Genomic DNA, 19,941 nt, shown 5'->3' with positions numbered 1-19,941 from the left:
GGAAAAGAATTAGTTTGATTTATGTAGGTCCTAAACAATGAACTCACCTTGCTGAGAAGTTACAAGTTTATGTACAATAGACAGAGAGGATTCTAACAACTGGCTTTTACACCAGGAGAAGTTTAAATTTAAGAAGGAAAAACGTTTAATGGAATCTCTTATATATGTGAGTCCCAGTAAATCTTTATTGCTTATTGCAACTCCATGAAAGTAAAAGCAACTGTATCTGGCTCTAAGCTGTGATTAGTGAGACTTGCTATTTAAGGTAAAAGGCACTTAGGACCATAACTAATTTGTTTTGAGTTTGAATTTGGGTATAGTTGTCTGCATTAAATCAGTATCTGAGAGAAATGTCACAAGCAGAGGGAATGTGATCCTGTACTGTTAACAAGTGGAGGTCTGCATTTGGAAAAAAGCTGAGGGGACAATTTTAGCCTCAATCTAGGATGGGATCCTCCTGAATCAGTTTCCCCATTATGTTCCTTTGGAAAGGAATGTTTCCCACCTGACTATTCCTGAGTCTGGCTATGAGGAGAAACAGATACTGCATGACTGGAGAACTGTGACTCTATCTGAATTTAAACAAAGCTAAGGATGTTTTATCCTGTCATATTTGGTATGTCACATGTCCCTGCTCTTTTTCCTTCTAGAGTAAGTTTCCAAGATCAAAGCAAGTAGTCAGTATAAAATATGGGCTCTTTTGTGTTATCTTACTAGGAAATCTAATAATATTTTTATCTAGAATTAGAACACGTGCAGAAATTTATGCAAACTACTTAAGATTCACCTTAAGATGTTCCCTTTGTTTGAAAGGATTCTAAGAGCAGTAGTATTTTTCCTGTAATCAGTCTATTACTGTTATCAATGAGAGATTTTATTACAACACTTTTTGACAATACAGGACAAGTTTACTACCCTCTTCCCCATAGCAGCCTTTCAATGTTATGATGACACCAATTATGTCCTCTCCACTCCAAGGGTTCTCTTTTTCTAGTTAAACATCTCCTCTTATGGGTCTTACCACCCTGGAAATGAACTTTGATTCTGTGATAACTAGAAATTTAATTTCTTGATAATATTCTGGAATTTGTGTTACATTAAGGACTTTTGCACCAACTTAGTAAGGTCTCATGAACAAAAGTAGAAATGCATGCGAGCTAGTTAGGGCTTGCTTTGAAGATGTTCCTTAAGCAATGTGAGACTACAGTCATATCTTAAATTGATTACTGGAATTTGCTATTCAAAGACCTAATGGGACTGATAACTGATAAGTCTCTAATCTCTTAGTAGCAAAATTTTTATAATCAGAAAGTTTTGTAAGTATAGTAACCAATTTACTCAAATAATTGATTATGGAACATCTTAGGTAACTACAGGACTAGGACTAGTGTTTCTGTATGAGTTAGGGTCCTTTTAATTCTTGGTAATGGTATAGAGACAATTAGGTCAAGTGCTTGTGAGAATGTTATTTTGTTATTTGATCAATATCATGCTTGTCTAAAGTTTTGTTACAATTAATGACAAAAAAAAAGAATGGCTTGTGGTTTATTTTGTAAATGCCATCAAAAGAAATATGGCATAACTGAAAGTTTAAGATTTTATATGTCCTGTGTTGAAATTTGGTTATTTAATATATTTATGTATGTACTGGAGCCTGTTATTAATTCCTTAAGTGAAATCTCATCCTCCTGGTGAGAAAATTAATAATGGATTAATGTAAAGTGTAAGACACTGGGTTCTGATGTGAATTTCTTAAACATGACAATTGGCCATGGTTCCAATTTTGAGTTTGTAAAAATTATCAGGGTTATGAGGATTAGAAATAGTAGTTTAAAATGTACTGAGGTCACTTTTGTAGGAGAATGGACAGAAAGCTGGTTCCTACAAAAAGACAAAAAGAAGATGCTGCGCTGGAGATGGCTGGAACAAATACCAAGAACCAGAGGACTTCATTTAACGATGTTCCCTGCCAGACAGCTGTGTAGGAAAAGACTTTTTGAATCTTAAAGGGACAATTGCATTATTGTTTTCTTTTGGGTCTGATTTGTCAATGTGTCTATTAATCCCCCCCATATTTACTTAAAGGAGTTAAGGGGAAGAATTCAGATATATCAATGATGGAATGAGGGGTCTTCAGAAGGTTAAAAAGAAGAGGAAGGATTGAGTGGAATGCTGAAATAGTGAAGCCCCCTCAGTATGCTACTGAATAGAATACGGAAATAGTGAAGCCTCACCCTCAGCATGGGAAAAGACCTTCCTCTCCTGCCATCCACCCCCACCCCCAACCTACACCCCTTCTACATTTTTAGAAACTGCTCTGCTGAGAAAGTAGAGATAAGAAATTACATCAGTAGACAGACACCTGCAAGGTCCTGTTTATCTAACTTTTACTACCTTTTTGCTGAATACTAGTCTCTGGTCTCATGCCTATCTTTTTGTTCTTTGTTCTCTGTGGAAAAGATTCCATGTTTAGAATGTGAGCTCCAAACCCAGTCAATGGGAAGAGGAGCCAGTGGGGAGGGTGCGGGGAACTCTGCGTTAGGATCTATGTAACTTGCTCTAAGCTGTATGCAACACACACATACACGCGCACACACACACACACACACGCTGGCACCATCTTGGGCCACGCTGGGGTGCATCCTTTTCTCATGAGAAAGTAATAAACTCCTTTTTGCCTTTTCCCAAGAACGGTCTCTGTATATTTTTTTTTTTACACATACAGAGTCCTTTGGTTTTATTTTCAGAAATTTTTAAAAAAAGAGTAAATATGCTCTAAATGCCTCTCTGGAAAATATCCCTTAAAATCACTTGTCAAATGGCTTATTACATGTCATCTGAGTAATATTATTAAGCAGTGTCTTCGTTGGCCTTGATTAAGTGGTTAGAAATCTGACAGCATAGTAAGTACTTTTCAGGAACAATCTGCCAATCCCTGAGAATCATAACCATCACAGATACAGCTTCTCCCTTTGTCATGAATCCTTTGAAAGTAGATGGGTTCTTTCACTGTTAAGGCCAGGGGCAGTGTCATTTTTTAAATATTTTTAATGTGTATATTTTTAATGTGAGTAGTGGTCTCTGACCCACACATTTTCCTTCTAGTTTTCTATCAATCCCAACCTTTATAAGCAAGCCTCCTAGGTCTTCAGGTCACTAATCAAAATGCGGAACAACAGGGTCAAGGAAAAAACTGTAGTGTGTCATTCGAGTCTTCCTTTCTATAAGAGTACCTAAATATTACTATCACAACTTGTTCTTAAATAAGAGATGCCACTTACCTGTTATTTTCTTTTCTTTATTCATATCTATCTGTAACCACTGATATTTATTAGTGTCACTAGCAGCCCAAGGGGGTCCAGGTTTTTTCAGTCTAGCCTTTTCAGGTTTCCAACTATTCTGCTGCCCTGTGTAGTCAGTCCACACAGATGATGCTGTTATCTGAAAATCGGAGATGACTCCAGATTCCATTCCCAGTGTTCCATAACAGCCTCAAATTAGAAAACAAACAAGAAACTATGCATTGAAATTGCACGACTATCAGAATTTGAATTTTGGCTTACAAATATTTGTGTACCTGCATTTCAAACTTACAAGTTCCAAAGTATAAAAATCTAAGTTTCTATCCCACAAGCAAACTTAAAGATATTTTCATCCAACAAACAGAAATTTTCAATTCAATCAATGCCAAATCACTTCTGATTGCTTCAAGAACCACCTTTGCTTGAAAATGTTACCTAATGGGTCACCTTTATCAACTCTTACTTTGTCTTTTATTTCTTATTCTTTGTTAAAAGTTTACTATTAACTTAGATTTAAACACCAAAAAAACCCATTTAAATATATTTTGTAACACTTTACATTTAAAAAATTAAACATATAAATATTTCTACCAACTCTGTTACATACATGTTGTTCCTTTCAGCTGTGTTGTAAGTCCTTACTTTATATATAATCTTTTTATTTTAGATAATTTTATATATAATCCTTTTTCCCCCTTCTATCACATTGAACCTAATTGTTTCCAGATTTGCCTGCTGAGGCTTAACCAGGACAAGCTTCATCCTCCTTCCACATGATAGCCTTTCAATATTCAGACAATAACTATGGCTGCCTTAGGTCTTATATCCTTTGGTCTAAACTTTCCAGTTCCTTCAAATCATCTCTCAAGGCCCTTAGCACCCTGTTGGTTATCCTTTATAGAATGTGATGCTCATAACTGGAGACAATTTTCCAGACTGGCTGTCTGGAGTCTGGCTAGGGTAGAGTGGAGCAAGCTCTCCTGTGTTTTTGACATTATGCATCTCTCCTTGTAGGTGATCTTTATTTACAATTCAACAAACATGCACCAAGCACCCAGTATATGCAGAGCACTGGGACAGGCACTGAGGATACAAACACAAAAACAAAATACCCTTTTCCCTCAAGGACCCTCCATTTTATTTTTGTCTGCTACTCAATTTTAATCTAGTTAAAATTTTATACATTAAGATTCTTGAAAGTGACATACTGATTTATTTTATGGGAATTCAAACCACTCACATCTAACATTAAAGATGCTAAATTTGATTTATAGTTACTTCATTTTTTTCTATTTACATCCTTCTTGTTGTCTGGAGGAAGTAAAATCTTTCTTTGGTCAAAAAATAGTATGCAAAATAAATTTGTTTATTAAACTATTAATTTTTTAATGATTCCTTGAGGGTTAACTTTCAATCTCTTTCATTAAATCCTTGGCTTTCAAGGATCACGAACATCCACCATTTCCCCACTTTTTATTTCTGACCAATTTCAAAGGCTATTTTATTGAAAAGCACAGATACACACACACACACACACACACACACACACGAACAAAAAGACATGTCCCCCACAGGTGTTTTTACCAGTACCATAGCGGATTCCCTGCATAACATGCAAATGAAAAAGATTCCTTGTTGATGATGTCCACCATGCTTCTGTTTCTAGATGACATTGTGCTTACTGCATGAACCGTGGAACATGACAGGATCTCTCCAGGGAGACTCAGAGTAACTCAAAAGTGACTGTGCTCATAACCCACCCAGGAAAAACCAAGTAAATAAAGTCTACGGCCAAGCTTAGGATATGCAGTTGGACAGGCTGCCCACTCAAGCAGTATATTTTGAATATGCACTGAAGATGGATCATTACACACCACTCTCAGTTACTCCAAACTGTTCATTCCTGCCAAAGCCCACAATTTTAATGTTAATACCCTCCCAGGGATCCTATATGGCTGTGGATCACAGAACACTATCGGGGAAGAATCAAATCTGCCGGTGGCTCCAAATAGGTATAAGCAGGCCACGGGATAATGCCAACAGCATCCTGTATACAACAAGTGTTATTAAAGACATTCTTGAGACACGAATGACTGGAAAAGATGTGGGCTAGTCTTATTTTGAAATCAAGGGATAACAGCTAGAGTACTAAGCTAGTACTTTTGACGTAATTAAAACACCAGAAGAATGCATCTAGCATGTTGGGTAGATCTCAATGGAATATTCATCAAGAACAATAACACTCAAGAAGATACTGAAAGATGGTGAATTGTACTAGAGGAGAGATTACGACCATTAATAATATCATGGATCCATTAAACTATATATTTTAATTCTAATTTGTTAATCAGAATATTGTATCTCATGCCTTAATTTTTGTTTACAAAAGTTCATATACCTTATTTACTGCTCTTAAGTATTATAACTAGCTACAAAAGTAATGGGCCTCTGAATCCCTGCAACTTCTCCTAATTAATTTTAATCTCTCAATCCCCAGTCCCCCATTAAATCTACTTTTGTTCAGTGGTAGCAGTGCAGACATTAAGCTTCTTAGGAGTAGAAACTGCTTCATTCTTTGAATCTGTTATACTCAGTGACTAGCACAGTGGTTAACACATACTCTCAATTGATAAATGTTTTCTAGTGGACCATAATGGGTGAAAACTATGACTACAGGTCCCTTGAGACTGGTGAGGGAGGGCTACAGTGAGATCTGTGGCCCCCAGATTAGGGATGGGCCTCTGGCTGCTGAGATCTCCATGGAGGGTATGAGTCGAGGGTGGAGGGAAGGCCAGGGATCCACTACAGCTTTTGTAAAGTTTTAGTATTTTTTCAGCATTTTTACATTACTGAGAATGTCAGTAAAGCAGGCTTCCTTTAGACCATTTCATGCATGCACACATTTTTGCTTTTGAATTATTTCATATTTGCATATTTTAGTTGCCTGTCTAGAAAAGGGCTCGTCTTATATTTCTTTTATATTCTCCCTATCACTTACTCCTTGGTGTTCAAGCAGCAATCTCTGCATAAGTGTTTGGTCAATTCAATTATAAACCATGGCAAATAAACGCAGGGCTCCTAATTCATTAAGATTGGCATTTTACTGATTGCTAATTAAATGTTAAAGTCAATAACAGACTTACCACTAGTTTTAAAGGTAAACAGACTTGCAGATAACTGTCCCCTACAGAAAACAAAAGAAATTCATTGAGTCATATAATGTACTGATCCAAATCTACCTCCATGAGAATCTAGACTTTCCACATCACTGTTTACAAAAGTAAAGCTGCTTTAATGTGGCAACATGAGATTATTTTTTATACTGAAAAAAAGAGTGAAAACCCCCAAAGAAAAAAAAAATTTCCCCTGTATTTTTTGCTTCTAATGAATAAAGTGTCAGCCATAGAAACTGAAAAAAAAATTAAATGCATATGACAATTCAGATTATTCAGTGAAAAATGGGGGGGGGTAGGTCTACCACAAAATAAACTGGGTATCTACTTCCTTAAAAATTTTGAAATCTACCAAAAGTCAACTCCTTGTCAGCAGCACTCACTATTTGCTAGAATAGGTAGAACAAACCTTGACTCTTAATACAACTAGTATACTCTTGAGGATACGTCCATGTAATTGAGAACCTAAAAGAAGTTTTAGTTTTGATTTTGTAATTCAATATTGGGTTTGAAATTCTCAGTAATGGATGTAGATCACTAAGGTAAATCTAAGCAAGGGATAAGTTAATGATTATCTCACAATGTGGAAAAATCATAGGACTAGAGGGAACACTGAGCTGTCTTCTAATATATACTCCTTTTTAGAGTAATGCATTCAAACCATTCTTGCAAAGTAAGGTCCTATAACTCTCCAAAGGATACTGGAAAATTAACTGTCTTTAGAACAGAAAAAAGGACTAAGTAAATTTGTATTATAGGCCTAGAGGAAACAGAAAAAGGAAAGCAGACTAAATGCAATTGGGATTTGATATAATGCTCTAACTTGTTTCAAATAAAAAATTGGTTTGGTAACTTGGATAAGGAATTTGTTTCAATAAGCCTTGAAAAACATATATTTTAGCCAAGTGTTCTTTATATAACAATACATAGAGAAGACATGATCTCTAAAAGGAAATTTTTCTACTATACTAATGTTCTACCTCAACTTCTCCTGGTTTGGAACACCTTCAAGGATGTCTATTTCTGTATTTGGAAAACAGCCAAGGAACTGCAGATTTTACATAAATGCACAAAAAAGACCAACATGGTATAGCACAAAATAAACTGAATTTGGAGTCAAAAGACCCGAGTAAATCTGTCATCTATAAAGTAAAGGAATTGTATTATATGATCTTTACTATTATCTCTACTAGTATCCTTGTTTTAAAATATTATGATCCTATAGAGAGTAAGTCTCCTAATGAATGACTCTGATCACATCATTCTATGACTTAAAAAATCTTCAATGGCCTTCCCCTGTATTACAAAGAAAATCCAAACTCCTATCTCTCAAGACCCCTTCACAATCTGACCTACTGAAGGAGGTAGCACTGGATCCAACCTACTTTTTCCAGTCTTATGTCACCATACTCTCTCCTCCAATCACATGGTAAAGTACATGACTTCTCTTGAATGATGACCTATAATTTTTTACCTTAGGTCATGATGTCTTCTGAGCCTGGGGGGCCTTCTTTCTCTGTATCTGTGCTGCAAAGCCTATCTCAAATAGTACTTCCTCCGTGAAGCTTTTTCTGATTTCACAATTCAGTAACAATCACACCCTTGTCTAATTTAATAGCACTTTGAGTAATGCTCTCAAATCCTGGTTCTGTTATTTACTATGTGACACCTTGAATAACTTGTATGCGATTCAGTTACTTCACATTCAAAACAAGGGACTGTACTAGATGACCTCTGTGGTCCGTTCTAGTTGTGAATCTATCAATGATTCCTCAGCTTCTTCACCTATCAAATGAGGATAACAACAGCACAGCATTGTGAGGATTCAGTAAGTTAATATATGTAAAGCACTTTGAAAACTTTAAAGTACTATATAAATGGATGATGACGATGTGCATGTCTTATCACTCATGCCACAAACCTCCGGAGGGCAAAAATTATGTCATATATCACTGAAGGCCCCCTGTTACTTTGTATAAGTCCTTGCAGAGAGTAAGGGCTTAATAAATGTTTACTAAATGCTGAAGGAGTTTTTAACTTAGCCTCAAAAATTCCCCTAAGTAATATTATTTACTGATGGGAAATAGGTACAAAGCACTTTTATGCAATTACTTTTGATCACAAGAGATAAAGTCATGATTGGAGCACACATATCTTGATTCTCATTGATGCTACTTCCATAAACATGTTGAGGGAAGGTTTGGAAATACCATGCTAGAACACTGATCTGTTTATTTTCTATTTAAATCAGGGGTTCTTAACCTGGGCTCCCCATAGACTCCCAAAGGAGTCCACAGACAATCAGATAACCATCAGAGGGTCTGTGAACCTGGATAAGAAAAAAAAAATTACAACTTTATTTTTCATTAATCTAATGGAAATTTAGTATTTCCAAGGAATAGTATTTTAAGAATGGATCTACAGGTTTAACTAGACGCTAAAGGGATCCACGACACAAAAAGAACCTTTGATTTACAAAGATATAAAATATGTAAAAAGTACCTTACTCTCAAGTGCTTTGAATGGTTATTTTATGAGCATTTGGTATGTCTAAGTTTGTTATTACTAGAATATAAACTCTCCCCACCACTCCCAATAAAAATCCACAATACAGCAAGAATACTTACACTACAGATGTGACGTTATTAGCCAAAGAACTTTCATAGTATGGTATACCTTTGCTTATTACCACACTGATCTGGCCGCCCAAATTATTTGATACAACTCCTGCATGTATACCAGCCATGCAAAGTGAAGATGACTTGGGGAAAAGGAAAATACTCAAGATTAGTTTTCTTTTGATTATTTCTATTACAAACAATATATTTAGTCTATTTTAACTGTTTGATCTGCAGTTTATAAAATATGACAAGCTTTCTGTGACTAATATATATAGATATATACCAGCTGGAATCAATTAAGAATTTATTAAATGACTGCTGTATGGCAGGCACTGTACTAGACATGGGAGGGGGTCCCAAAATAAAAGAGAGATATTCCCTGCCCTTCATGGGTTTACATTCGATTGGGGAGATGCAACGTGTTCACAGACGGGTAAATACAGGATACATACAAGATAAACAGCCAGTGATTTGGGGTCACAAGGAATCAGGTAGTCTTGAAGGAGGTAGCAGCAGAGGAGAAACTTTAAAGGTGCTAAAAACTCCAACAGTTAGTGAGTAATAAGAGCATTCCAAGCATGCAGGACAGCCTTTGCAAATACACCACTTCAGAAAATGAAACATCTTACACAGGAAACAGCAACTCGTAAAAAGAATATTTAATCAGCTTCAAAATATAGGCTGAAGCTAGAATCCAAAAGACTTTAAATGCCAGAGGAGTTTTATTTTGTCCTAAAGGCAAGAGAGAACCAATGAAACTTCTTGATTAGGGGAGTGACAGGCAGAGTGCACTTTAGGAACATCAATCTGGCAGCCACATGGAAGATGGAATGGAGCATAGGAAGAACAAATGGGGGTGGGGAGAGGAAATAGCTAACAGGATGCTATAGCAAAAGTCTAGACAAAAGGTAGTGAAGTCCTGCCTAGACTCAGGTGATGAGGAGAAGGGGACAAATGCAAGGGATGTTCAGCAGGTAGAATTGAGAAGGCATGGCAATTGATTAGATATGCAAAGGTAAGTGAAAAGTCAAGGATGAATCCTGGGTTGGAAACTTTGGTGACTGGAAGAATGACACCATTTGCAGAAGTAAGGAAATTAAAAACACCAATCAATTCCTAAAAAAGAGGATTCATAAAAAGGTAAGAAAAATGTACACCTACCTGCTCTGGACTTTAAAAAAAAAAGTATTACAAAGTAGAACTTTTAAAATAAAATCTACATCCAACTTACATCTCTATATCCATGAGGGATAGTTCCAGAAATCTCAGCAAAAGGAATAAGGCAGCCTGCCGGGCAGTACTTACTGAAAGACAAAAACAATTTAAAGAATGTGTACTGGTACATATGAGCTAGTACAATAACACCACTTTAAATCAATTATTCTACATCCAGATTCTACATCTAAATTGTAAATGGTATTCATGGCTTAGTAGTCATGTTTTCTCCACAGCCACTGGTCACCTGTGAACCTCATGTCATGAGATTCAGTCAACACATTTCTAAGAGCATGTGGAGAAGGTGATGGATTTGAGGTGCAGGGTGAGGTATACATTTTCAGACATGCCTATGGATGAACTAGTTTTGACTATATTTGTTACAAGGAGCAGTTTTTATTATATTGGGGGCTGGGGGAGTTGTGGAGGTGAGTAGGTGAGTAGTAATGGGCGAAAGAAAGTGTCAACGAAAGAGTTTTAAAAATACACAGGAGAGGAGTCCAAGCAGGGCGGTGCTGGTGCTGCAATGTCAAATTTAACATACACTTAAAGCCAAGTTGTATATAAGAAACCTAGGATTTCACTTGTGATATTCTTTTTTTTAATTCTTTTTATACGGAAATGATCATGTTTGTTGATGCTGGTTAAGTTCATAAGGAAACAAATGTTACAAAAAGGAAAAAGAAGGGTATTGTTGATAAAAATAAAAAGGGATTTCATCTGACTTTTTAAAAAGAATAATCCAAATTATCTACCAAAAAAGTAAATAAGAATAGTGTGGTATGATAGGTTCTTAGTCATTCACTATTGCTAATAATATTAGCATCAGCTTACATTTATATAGCACTTACATTTATATAGCACATGTATGCACCAGGCACTGTGATGGCAATTATAAAATTGTGATCCTATCTGATGCTCACAGCAACCCTGGGAGGTAAATGCTATTACTATGTTCCCATTTCACAGATGAGAAAACTGAGGAAAACGATTTGTCCGTAGTCACACAGCTAGTAAGGGCTTGGGGTTTTACCCATTGCATCACCTGCTGTCTCTATTATATCACTGAAGAACTTTGAAAAACATTAAGTAACTTGTTCAATCTGTAAAATGAGAGCATCGACTAGATCGTAAAAGTCTTTTCCAACCTTAAAATGACATGATTTAATGAAACGTGATAGCAGAACTTAGCATTTATCCACTTAAAAAACTGGCTACCATTATTCTTGCACTTTGGAAATCAGGAGTCAGTGACGTTCATGTTTAAATGCCATGGTCTGCCATTCTACCTGTAAATGGCTAGATCATAACTATCAAAATCTGGAAATATTTTAAAGTAATTGAAGTTGTCAACAAACTATGAAAAAGGGCAATCAGGGATATAAAATGGTAACCTGAAAAAAAACACACCAAAATATATAATCTGTTTAGAGGGTACTTCATTTTGTGAACTTCCAAAGTAAAAAAAAAAAAAAAAAAAAAGCAGTAGAACCAATTCCCAATTAAGCAAAATTTTAAAATGCCACTCATTAAAGTACAATTAAAGAGGACTAATAGTTCATAATAACCCTATGTGTTACTCTTAATTTGGATTTAGGTGGGTAGACCTTTTGTGGATCAGCATACTTCCTAGTAAAATATAAGGCACACACTTAAGGGGATAATACATTGAGTATGCATGACATTAAAAAAAAAGAATGCTAAGCTGCATTGAAAAATAAGAAGTTCCAAGATAGATTACAAATTCAAAATTGGGCTTAATGTCTTTATAAAACATATGTAAAAACATAAGTACTTTATATATGTATATATGCAAATATATATGTAAATACGTGTGAATATGTATATATGTAAAAACATACGTGCTTTACCCACTAAAATTTTTCTCTACCTTCTCCTTATCTTACATCATAAGTTTTTTCAACGCTCTGAAGAAATAATTCTCCTAGTTTTAAATTCATTTCATCCTTCTTTTTCTCAGTTTATTCATATGTAAAATAGGGATAAAAATATACCTGCATTGCCTACCTCAGATGATTATTATGAAGGAATGAGGCATTCTTTTAAGTTAAAATAATGATATCAATTCCAATTTGAGAAAGATTCAAAATATTATCATGAAGGCAGACTCTGAAACCTATTTTTTTGAAATATGGCAAGAACACTTTTACCTAAGTATACGAGTATTCTTGGAAGAATGATGATATCATGTAATCTATCTATCAATTTAATTATATTTGGATCAAAATGGAACGTGAATAGCAAAAACAAAATAAAGCAAAGTGTGAAATTTAGTCATACCTGAACTCAGGCTCCAAAAAATTAGTTGCAGTATCTAAACAAGTAATTAGATCTAAAAAAACAAAATGAAAAAAGTCACATTAATAAGGTAGAGAGTAGTCCCATAGAGAATTTATAACTCTCAGGAACCCTCAATCATTAAAATGAAGACTCAAGAAAATGCTGTATGATTTAAACAGAATTTGTATTTTAAGTTTCTTGATAATAGGGAAAATATTTTCTTTCCCCCATGTGCCCCATATATTTTATCTGATGACCACCATACTACCTAGTACCATTATGTATACATTGTTTACTGATGTAGATGAGTATTTTTTTAAAAAGCTGAAGATGTAATTTCTATTCAAAATTTCAAATTCAATTAAGAAATATTTCTTACCTAACAATATCTTATTATACGTAACAAAGATACCCTTAGGTACTTGGTTATAAAGAAAAGAGGAAAAAAGAGACAAAAAGGATAGTGATAATTGTCTTGGTACACTGCAGAACATTCACTTTTTAAAATTAAGATAAAATGCCTATATTTAAACTCTTTGTTGATATAACAATGGACATACAAAGAGCCACAAAACAGAACAAAGGGTCTTTAACACAGACAGCTATGTGACTAAGAATGTCAAATGAGCCTCTTTGGGCATCATCTTCCTCATCCATAAAAAGAAGTTAGACTAGTTGATGACTAAGATGATTCCTTCCACCTCTAAAGTTCTATGATCCTTTGAGCCATTTGCTCCTAACTCCACAGTGTTGTTGGTGCAATCTCAGACATCTAGTGGTGAGAGTTAGCCAAGTGAAGAGAGAAAACACCTAACTTTTAGAATGTGTGAGTGAGACAATCTAGAGCACAGGTTCCTGAAGTGGGGGATACCGACCCCTGGGGAAGGGGCTGAAACAATCCAGGGGGCAGTAGTACCCTTGGGTACAATTGGGGGAGTGCTGAATAAGGGGGTGGAATGAGGAAAGAAGATAAGAAAATTTTGAAAAACTCTTAATTTTTGAAGCACAGGCTATAAAACAAGTTTGGGTGCGAATATCCATGTTGACTACATAACAATTAAACTTATATTTTGATTTTTCACAATCAATTCTACTAATTTTGTATTCACAATTAAGCAATTCTAATATTAGGTAATCTGAGTCAATAAACATCAGATTTTTCTGAAAAGGCTCTATACTTGGAAAGCAATATATTTTATGATGCTAATAAATATTCTTTCAACAGGACTTTAAGTAAAACTGTAAAGTCTTAAATGGAAGAAAAATAAAAAGGCTGGAAATTTAATAAATTTTTTCATGAAATATTTATTTAAAAGCTAAGTTTCACTTAAATTCATAAGTATCATTAGATGAAAACAAATCAACCCAAAGAGCATATTACTGCATAAAATATAATCTCATGAAACTGTTTCTTTAAAATAGCCAAAAGACAGCATGATAGCTACCTGAAGAGGTCATATAATCAAAATATATTTAAAGCTTTTGTAACCAACTCTCCTGGTTTTATATGTGCAAAGTAGCTATTTTATAAAGCTGATAGAGCACTCTGCATGCTTTAGACATTGATTTATATGCCTCCAAAGAATCAAAACCCTGAGTCTATATTTACCTCACACTTCAAAATAAATTTAATATGATAAAGCTACTATAATTACTTAGTTAATAAATAACAGAAGACAGTTTCTTCATACAAAATATAATTTGGTCTTTTACTCAATTCACCAATTAATAGGATTTCCAGAGTCCTTTTGAAGACAGTGGCACAGCAGTCTCTCTGGTTCCCAATCTCCTCCTTCGTTCTCATGACTTCTATCTACACTCTACTTAGAATACATCAATGGCTGGAATGGAACTTCATACTGTGGAACTCATTATTGCTTAAACTACTCCAGCTTCAAGATTCTTTACTCCAAAATTTTCCTCTCTCACTACCATCTCCTCTCCTTCCATAAATATGACAAGTTTTCTTCCTTCTACACTTGTCTTCATTCTCATTTTACCTACCGATTCCTTGATCCCTCTCTCTTTTCTCCTAGTTCACTACCTATTCTAGCTTCATATCCCTTCAGTCACAATATTAAACACATAGTAAATCACTGAAATAATTCTCCCCCTTGGAATGTACTCTGCTCTGAACCAATCACATCGGGAATGTTGTATTCAGTTCTTAGGAAGGACACTGATAATCCTGAGGATGTTCAGAGGAGGCAATCCAGATGGTAAGGGGCCTCAAGTTTATACCATATGTGAACTCCCTGAAAGAAATGACATTTAACCTGGAGAAGAGGAGACTTGGTGGGGGCTGGGGGTAAGGACCATGATAATGATCTTCAAGTACTGAAAGACCTGCCATATGGAAGTCTGAAGAGACTTGTTCTTGGCCCCAGAGGACAGAGCCAGGAGCAAGAGAGTAAAAGTTACAAAATAAAACAATTGGGTTTGAGGTAAGGAAAAATTTCCTAACAATTAAAGCTGATCAAAAATGGAATGGAATACATCAGGAGGTCTTGAAATAAAGGTCTGAAGACAACTTACTGGATAACACATACTGGAGTATGTGTTAGACTAGAGTCCTCTATGGTCCCTGCCAACTCTGAAATTCTGGGACTCTGTGAATACTTTAGTCCCATGTTAATTGAGGTTCATAATTAATGGAATAAGAACAAGGAATGGAATTCAACCCTCCAACACCCTCTACTACTACTTCCAAGTTGCTAAGTACTAGTTAGGTGGCATAGTGGAAAGAACACTGGCTCTGGTGTCTGGAAGACCTGAGTTCAAATCCAGCCTCACACACATACTAGCTGTGTAACCCTAGGCAAGTCACTTGGCCTTTTTTGTCCAAGTTTCCTCAATTGTAAAATGGGGATAATAATAGTACCTACCTCCCACAGTTGTTTTGAGGATCAAATAAGATAATATCTGTAAAGAGCTTAGCACATTGTCTGGCACACAAACACTAATTCCCTTTTCTTCCCAATACTGGAAGAATTTCTCAAGAAAGGCTAATGGGGTATGCTTTAAATTTATGCTAACTAAACTCAACTGAGCTTTTGTAGAAAACTGAAAAGAAAAGAAATGCTTTTAATCATTTCTAATTGTTTCCCAATAAGACTACTTTAAACCCCTTCCCCTGCCAAAAACATCAAGGTTCTAATCAATGCCCTTTCTTTTAAAATGATTCCACCTCTTATTTTACTGAGATTCATGTTAATCATTGTGAACTTCTTCAACTTTTCACTGCTATTCTTTTGTTTAAAGGAATATATGGTCTCTCCTTTCTACTTTATACCAATGCCAGGTCCTAATTTCCTTTATCTGGACTACTATAATAGCTTCCTAACTGAGCCCAAATGCATTAGGTCTCTTCCTTCTCCAAACCCTTCACGCAGTTGCTGCCATTTCCTGATGATAAGTCTAACAACATCCCTTTCTTTCTCAAACATTATCAGTGACTTTTCATGCCTACCAGGCGTGGGGAACCTGCAATCTCAAGGCCACATGTGGCCTTCTAAGTCTTTGGATGTGGCCTTTTGACTAAGTCTAAGTTTTAACAGAACAAATCCTTTTATTGAGGGGATTTGTTCTGTGAAGTTTGGAATCAGTCAAAAGGCAGCACTTGAGGACCTAGAGACATGTGACCTCAAGGCCACAGGTTCCCCACCCCTGGGTGGCCCTATACCATAAAATAAGAACAACTAACATTTATATAGCTCTTTACAGTTTACGAAAGTACACCATCTCATATGAATGACCTTTCCTAACATTCAAGTCCCTCCAAAATCTGGGCATGACATACCTTTACAAGCTTATCATCTCACATCATTTTCCTCTGTCTATGATATCTCTATCCTAGTCAGACTGGACGATGAGGCACTCCCTAATCACTTTGCTTTCCCATCACTGTGTATCTGCACAAGCTATCCCCCATGACTGAAACAAACTCCCTACACATTTCCCCCTGTCGAAATCCTTCTCTTCATTCAGTTATGAATTTCTCAATGAAGCCTTTCCCTGAGCCCCTTAGCTAGAGGGGACTCCCTATTTGACTTCTCCTAATCAGTTAATCACTTTGTAATTTGTATTATAGTTATTTGTCTTACTATAACCTAGATTATAATACTCAGGTTGTATCCTACTAAGCTGTAAACTTCTAGATGCCAAGAACTGGTTTTTTTTTCTAAATCTTCCTATTGATCTTCAGTGCACTGCTTAATGAATATTTCTCAGATTGAAGGAATAATTTCCTTCCCACAACTCACTCCTGAATGAGGCTTCCATGAATATCATCAGACTGGCTCCTTAAAGAGGATCTATTCTGGTTATCTGTGGGAAGGAGGGAGTAGAAGGAGACTATTAATGTAAAATGATTTAGCAAATGAATGGATGTGGGGAGAAAGAAAGAAGGAAAAGTCTAATATGGCTGAGATTACAAATCTCAGAACAGTAGTGGAAACTTCAACAAAATAAGAGGATGGATGCATTCAGAGAAGTGGAGGAAACTACTGAGCTTAGTATAGGGCAGATGTTTGAGATTCCAATGGGACTTGTAGCTGGTATTTCCAGAAGGAAGATGGTGTTAGAGATGCAGGACTGCAGTTCCTAAGGGAAAAAAATAGCACTGACATGTAAATTTTAGAATCATGTGCAGAAATGAAAATTGTACCTATGAGGGCAGATGAGATCACAAAGGGAGAAAGCATAAAAAGAGAATAGAGAACACAGTCCAGAGCAGAGCCTTTGTGTATACGTGTATTTCAAGGCTATAGGATGAAAGATGAATGGGGGGGCGAAGCCAAGATGGCTGCTCAAAAGCAGGACTGACTTAAGCTCTCCCCCAAATCCCTCCAAATACCTGTAAAAATGGCTCTGAACAAATTCTAGAGCTGCAGAATGCACGAAATAGCAGAGGGAAGCAGGTCTCCAGCCTAGGACGGCCCAGATGGTCGCTGGGAAGGGTCTATAGCACAGTGCTGGGAGTGAAGCGCAGCCCAGTGTGGGCCTCACTGGGACAGACAAGACTGGGAGTCAACCACAGCAGGCCTTAGGGCCATGAATCATTGAGCGGTGGCAGTTACCAGACTTCTCAACTCACAAACGCCAAAGACCACAGAGCATGTTAGTGGGAAAACTGCTAGATTAAGTTAGAAAGTGGTCCGGCCCCAGCCCTGGGGGTGGCGGAGGTGGTGTGGTGGTGGCGGTGGCAGCAGCAGGAAGCTCCTGAGACTGCTTCCAGAGCTCTATCGTCAGCTGCTTCTGGAGTCTCTGGCTTACAAGGTGGGAGGAATCAAGCAGCAGACCAGAGTGAGAGTGCAGGGCTTGCTTTGCCCTGCTTGGATCTGGGTCGCCATCCCAGTTGGCGGTTCTTAGGTGAGAAGGAGGGCTGCTGTGGCAGAGCTTGTGGTGATAGTGGAGTAGAAGTAGGTCTGAAAACAGCAGCACAGCCCCTCAAGCTTGGGACAAAGCACTCTCTACTCTATAAGCAGTCATACCCTGACAAAAAGCTCAAAGGTCAAGCCAGACAGAGAAAAAGGATGCAGACGCAAACTCAGACTCACACTCTAGAATCTTTTTTGGTGACAAAGAAGATCAAAACATACAGCCAGAAGAAGTCAACAAAGTCAAACAGCCTACATCAAAAGCCTCCAAGAAAAATATAAATTGGTCTCAGGCCATGGAAGAGCTAAAAAAGGATTTGGAAAAGCAAGTAAGAGAAGTAGAGGAAAAATTGGTAAGAGTAATGAGAGAGATGCAAGAAAACCATGAAGAACAAGTCAATGACTTGCTAAAGCAGACCCAAAAAAATACTGAAGAAAATAACACCTTATAAAATAGACTAACTCAAATGGCAAAAGAGCTCCAAAAAGCCAATGAGGAAAAGAAGGCCTCGAAAGGCAGAATTAGCCAAATGGAAAAGGAGGTCCAAAACACCACTGAAGAAAATATCACCTTAAAAATTGGATTCAAGCAAGCGGAAGCTAGTGACGTTATGAGAAATCAAGATATTATAAAACAGAACCAAAGAAATGAAAAATGGAAGACAATGTGAAATACTTCATTGGAAAAACCACTGACCTGGAAAATAGAACAAGGAGAGTTCATTTAAAAATTATTGGACTACCTGAAAGCCATGACCAAAAAAAGAGCCTAGACTTCACCTTTCAAGAAATTATCAAGGAGAACTGCCCTGATATTCTAGAGCCAGAGGGTAAAATAGAAATTGAAAGAATCCACCGATCGCCTCTTGAAAAAGATCCCAAAAAGAACACTCCTAGGAATATTGTCGCCAAATTCCAGAGCTCCCAGATCAAGAAGAAAATACTGCAAGCAGCCAGGAAGAAACAATTTGACTATTGTGAAAACACAATCAGGATAACACAAGATCTAGCAGCTTCTACATTAAAGGATCAAAGGCCTTGGGATATGATATTCCAGAGGTCAATGGAGCTAGGATTAAAACCAAGAATCACCTACCCAGCAAAACTGAGTATCATGCTCCAAAGAAAAATATGGACTTCCAATAAAATAGAGGACTTTCAAGTTTTCTCAGTGAAAAGACCGGAGCTGAATAGAAAATTTGACTTTCAAACACAAGAATCAAGAGAAGCATGAAAATGTAAATAAAATCATAAGGGACTTAATAAAGTTGAACTGTTTGGTTTACATTCCTACATGGAAAGATGATGTGTGTAATTCACGAGGCCTCAGTATTAGGGTAGCTGAAGGGAATATACATTATATACATATATACATATATATACACATATATACACACATATATAGACAGAGGGCACAGAGTGAGTTGAAGATGAAGGGATGATATCTAAAAAAATAAATCAAATTAAGGGATGAGGGAGGAATATATTGAGAGAGGGAGAAAGGGAGAGATAGAATGGGGTAAATTATCTCACATAAAAGTAGCAAGAAAAAGCAGTTCATTGGAAGGGAAGAGGGGGCAGATGAGGGGGAATGAGTGAATCTTGCTCTCATTAGACTTGACTTGAGGAGGTAATAACATGCACACTCAATTGGGTATCTTACCCCACAGGAAAGGAGGAGGAAGGGGACAAAAAAGGGGCAATAACAGAAGGGAGGGCATATAGGGGGAAGAGGTAATCAAAAGCAAACACTTTTGAAAAGGGACAGGCTCAAGGGAGAAATTGAATAAAGGGGGACAGGATTGGATAGAGGGAAATATAGTTAGTTTTTCACAACATGAGTACTGTGGAAGTGTTTTACATAATGATACATGTGTGGCCTATGTTAAATTGCTTGCCTTCTTAGGGAGGGTGGGTGGGAAGGGAAGAGGGAAGAGAATTTGGAACTCAA

At 36.7% G+C, this 19,941-nt stretch overlaps 1 protein-coding gene across 1 annotated transcript in view; it reads right to left on the bottom strand.

Moving 5' to 3' along the window:
• The window catches only part of DCBLD2 (discoidin, CUB and LCCL domain containing 2), a 127,713-nt gene that overhangs the window by 47,157 nt on the left and 60,615 nt on the right, over nt 1-19,941 (bottom strand). The window contains exons 4-8 of the mRNA XM_036746335.1: nt 12,613-12,664; nt 10,328-10,400; nt 9,103-9,236; nt 6,446-6,486; nt 3,282-3,491 (exon numbers count right to left, since the gene is read on the bottom strand). Of these exons, the coding sequence (XP_036602230.1) occupies nt 3,282-3,491; nt 6,446-6,486; nt 9,103-9,236; nt 10,328-10,400; nt 12,613-12,664 (510 nt within the window). The remainder of the gene's footprint in view (nt 1-3,281; nt 3,492-6,445; nt 6,487-9,102; nt 9,237-10,327; nt 10,401-12,612; nt 12,665-19,941) is intronic.

This window comes from Trichosurus vulpecula, chromosome 2 (assembly GCF_011100635.1).
Source record: "Trichosurus vulpecula isolate mTriVul1 chromosome 2, mTriVul1.pri, whole genome shotgun sequence".
Classification (NCBI taxonomy): domain Eukaryota; kingdom Metazoa; phylum Chordata; class Mammalia; order Diprotodontia; family Phalangeridae; genus Trichosurus; species Trichosurus vulpecula.
Note: the sequence above shows the minus strand (reverse complement) of the source record. Positions and strands in the feature narration are given on the sequence as shown.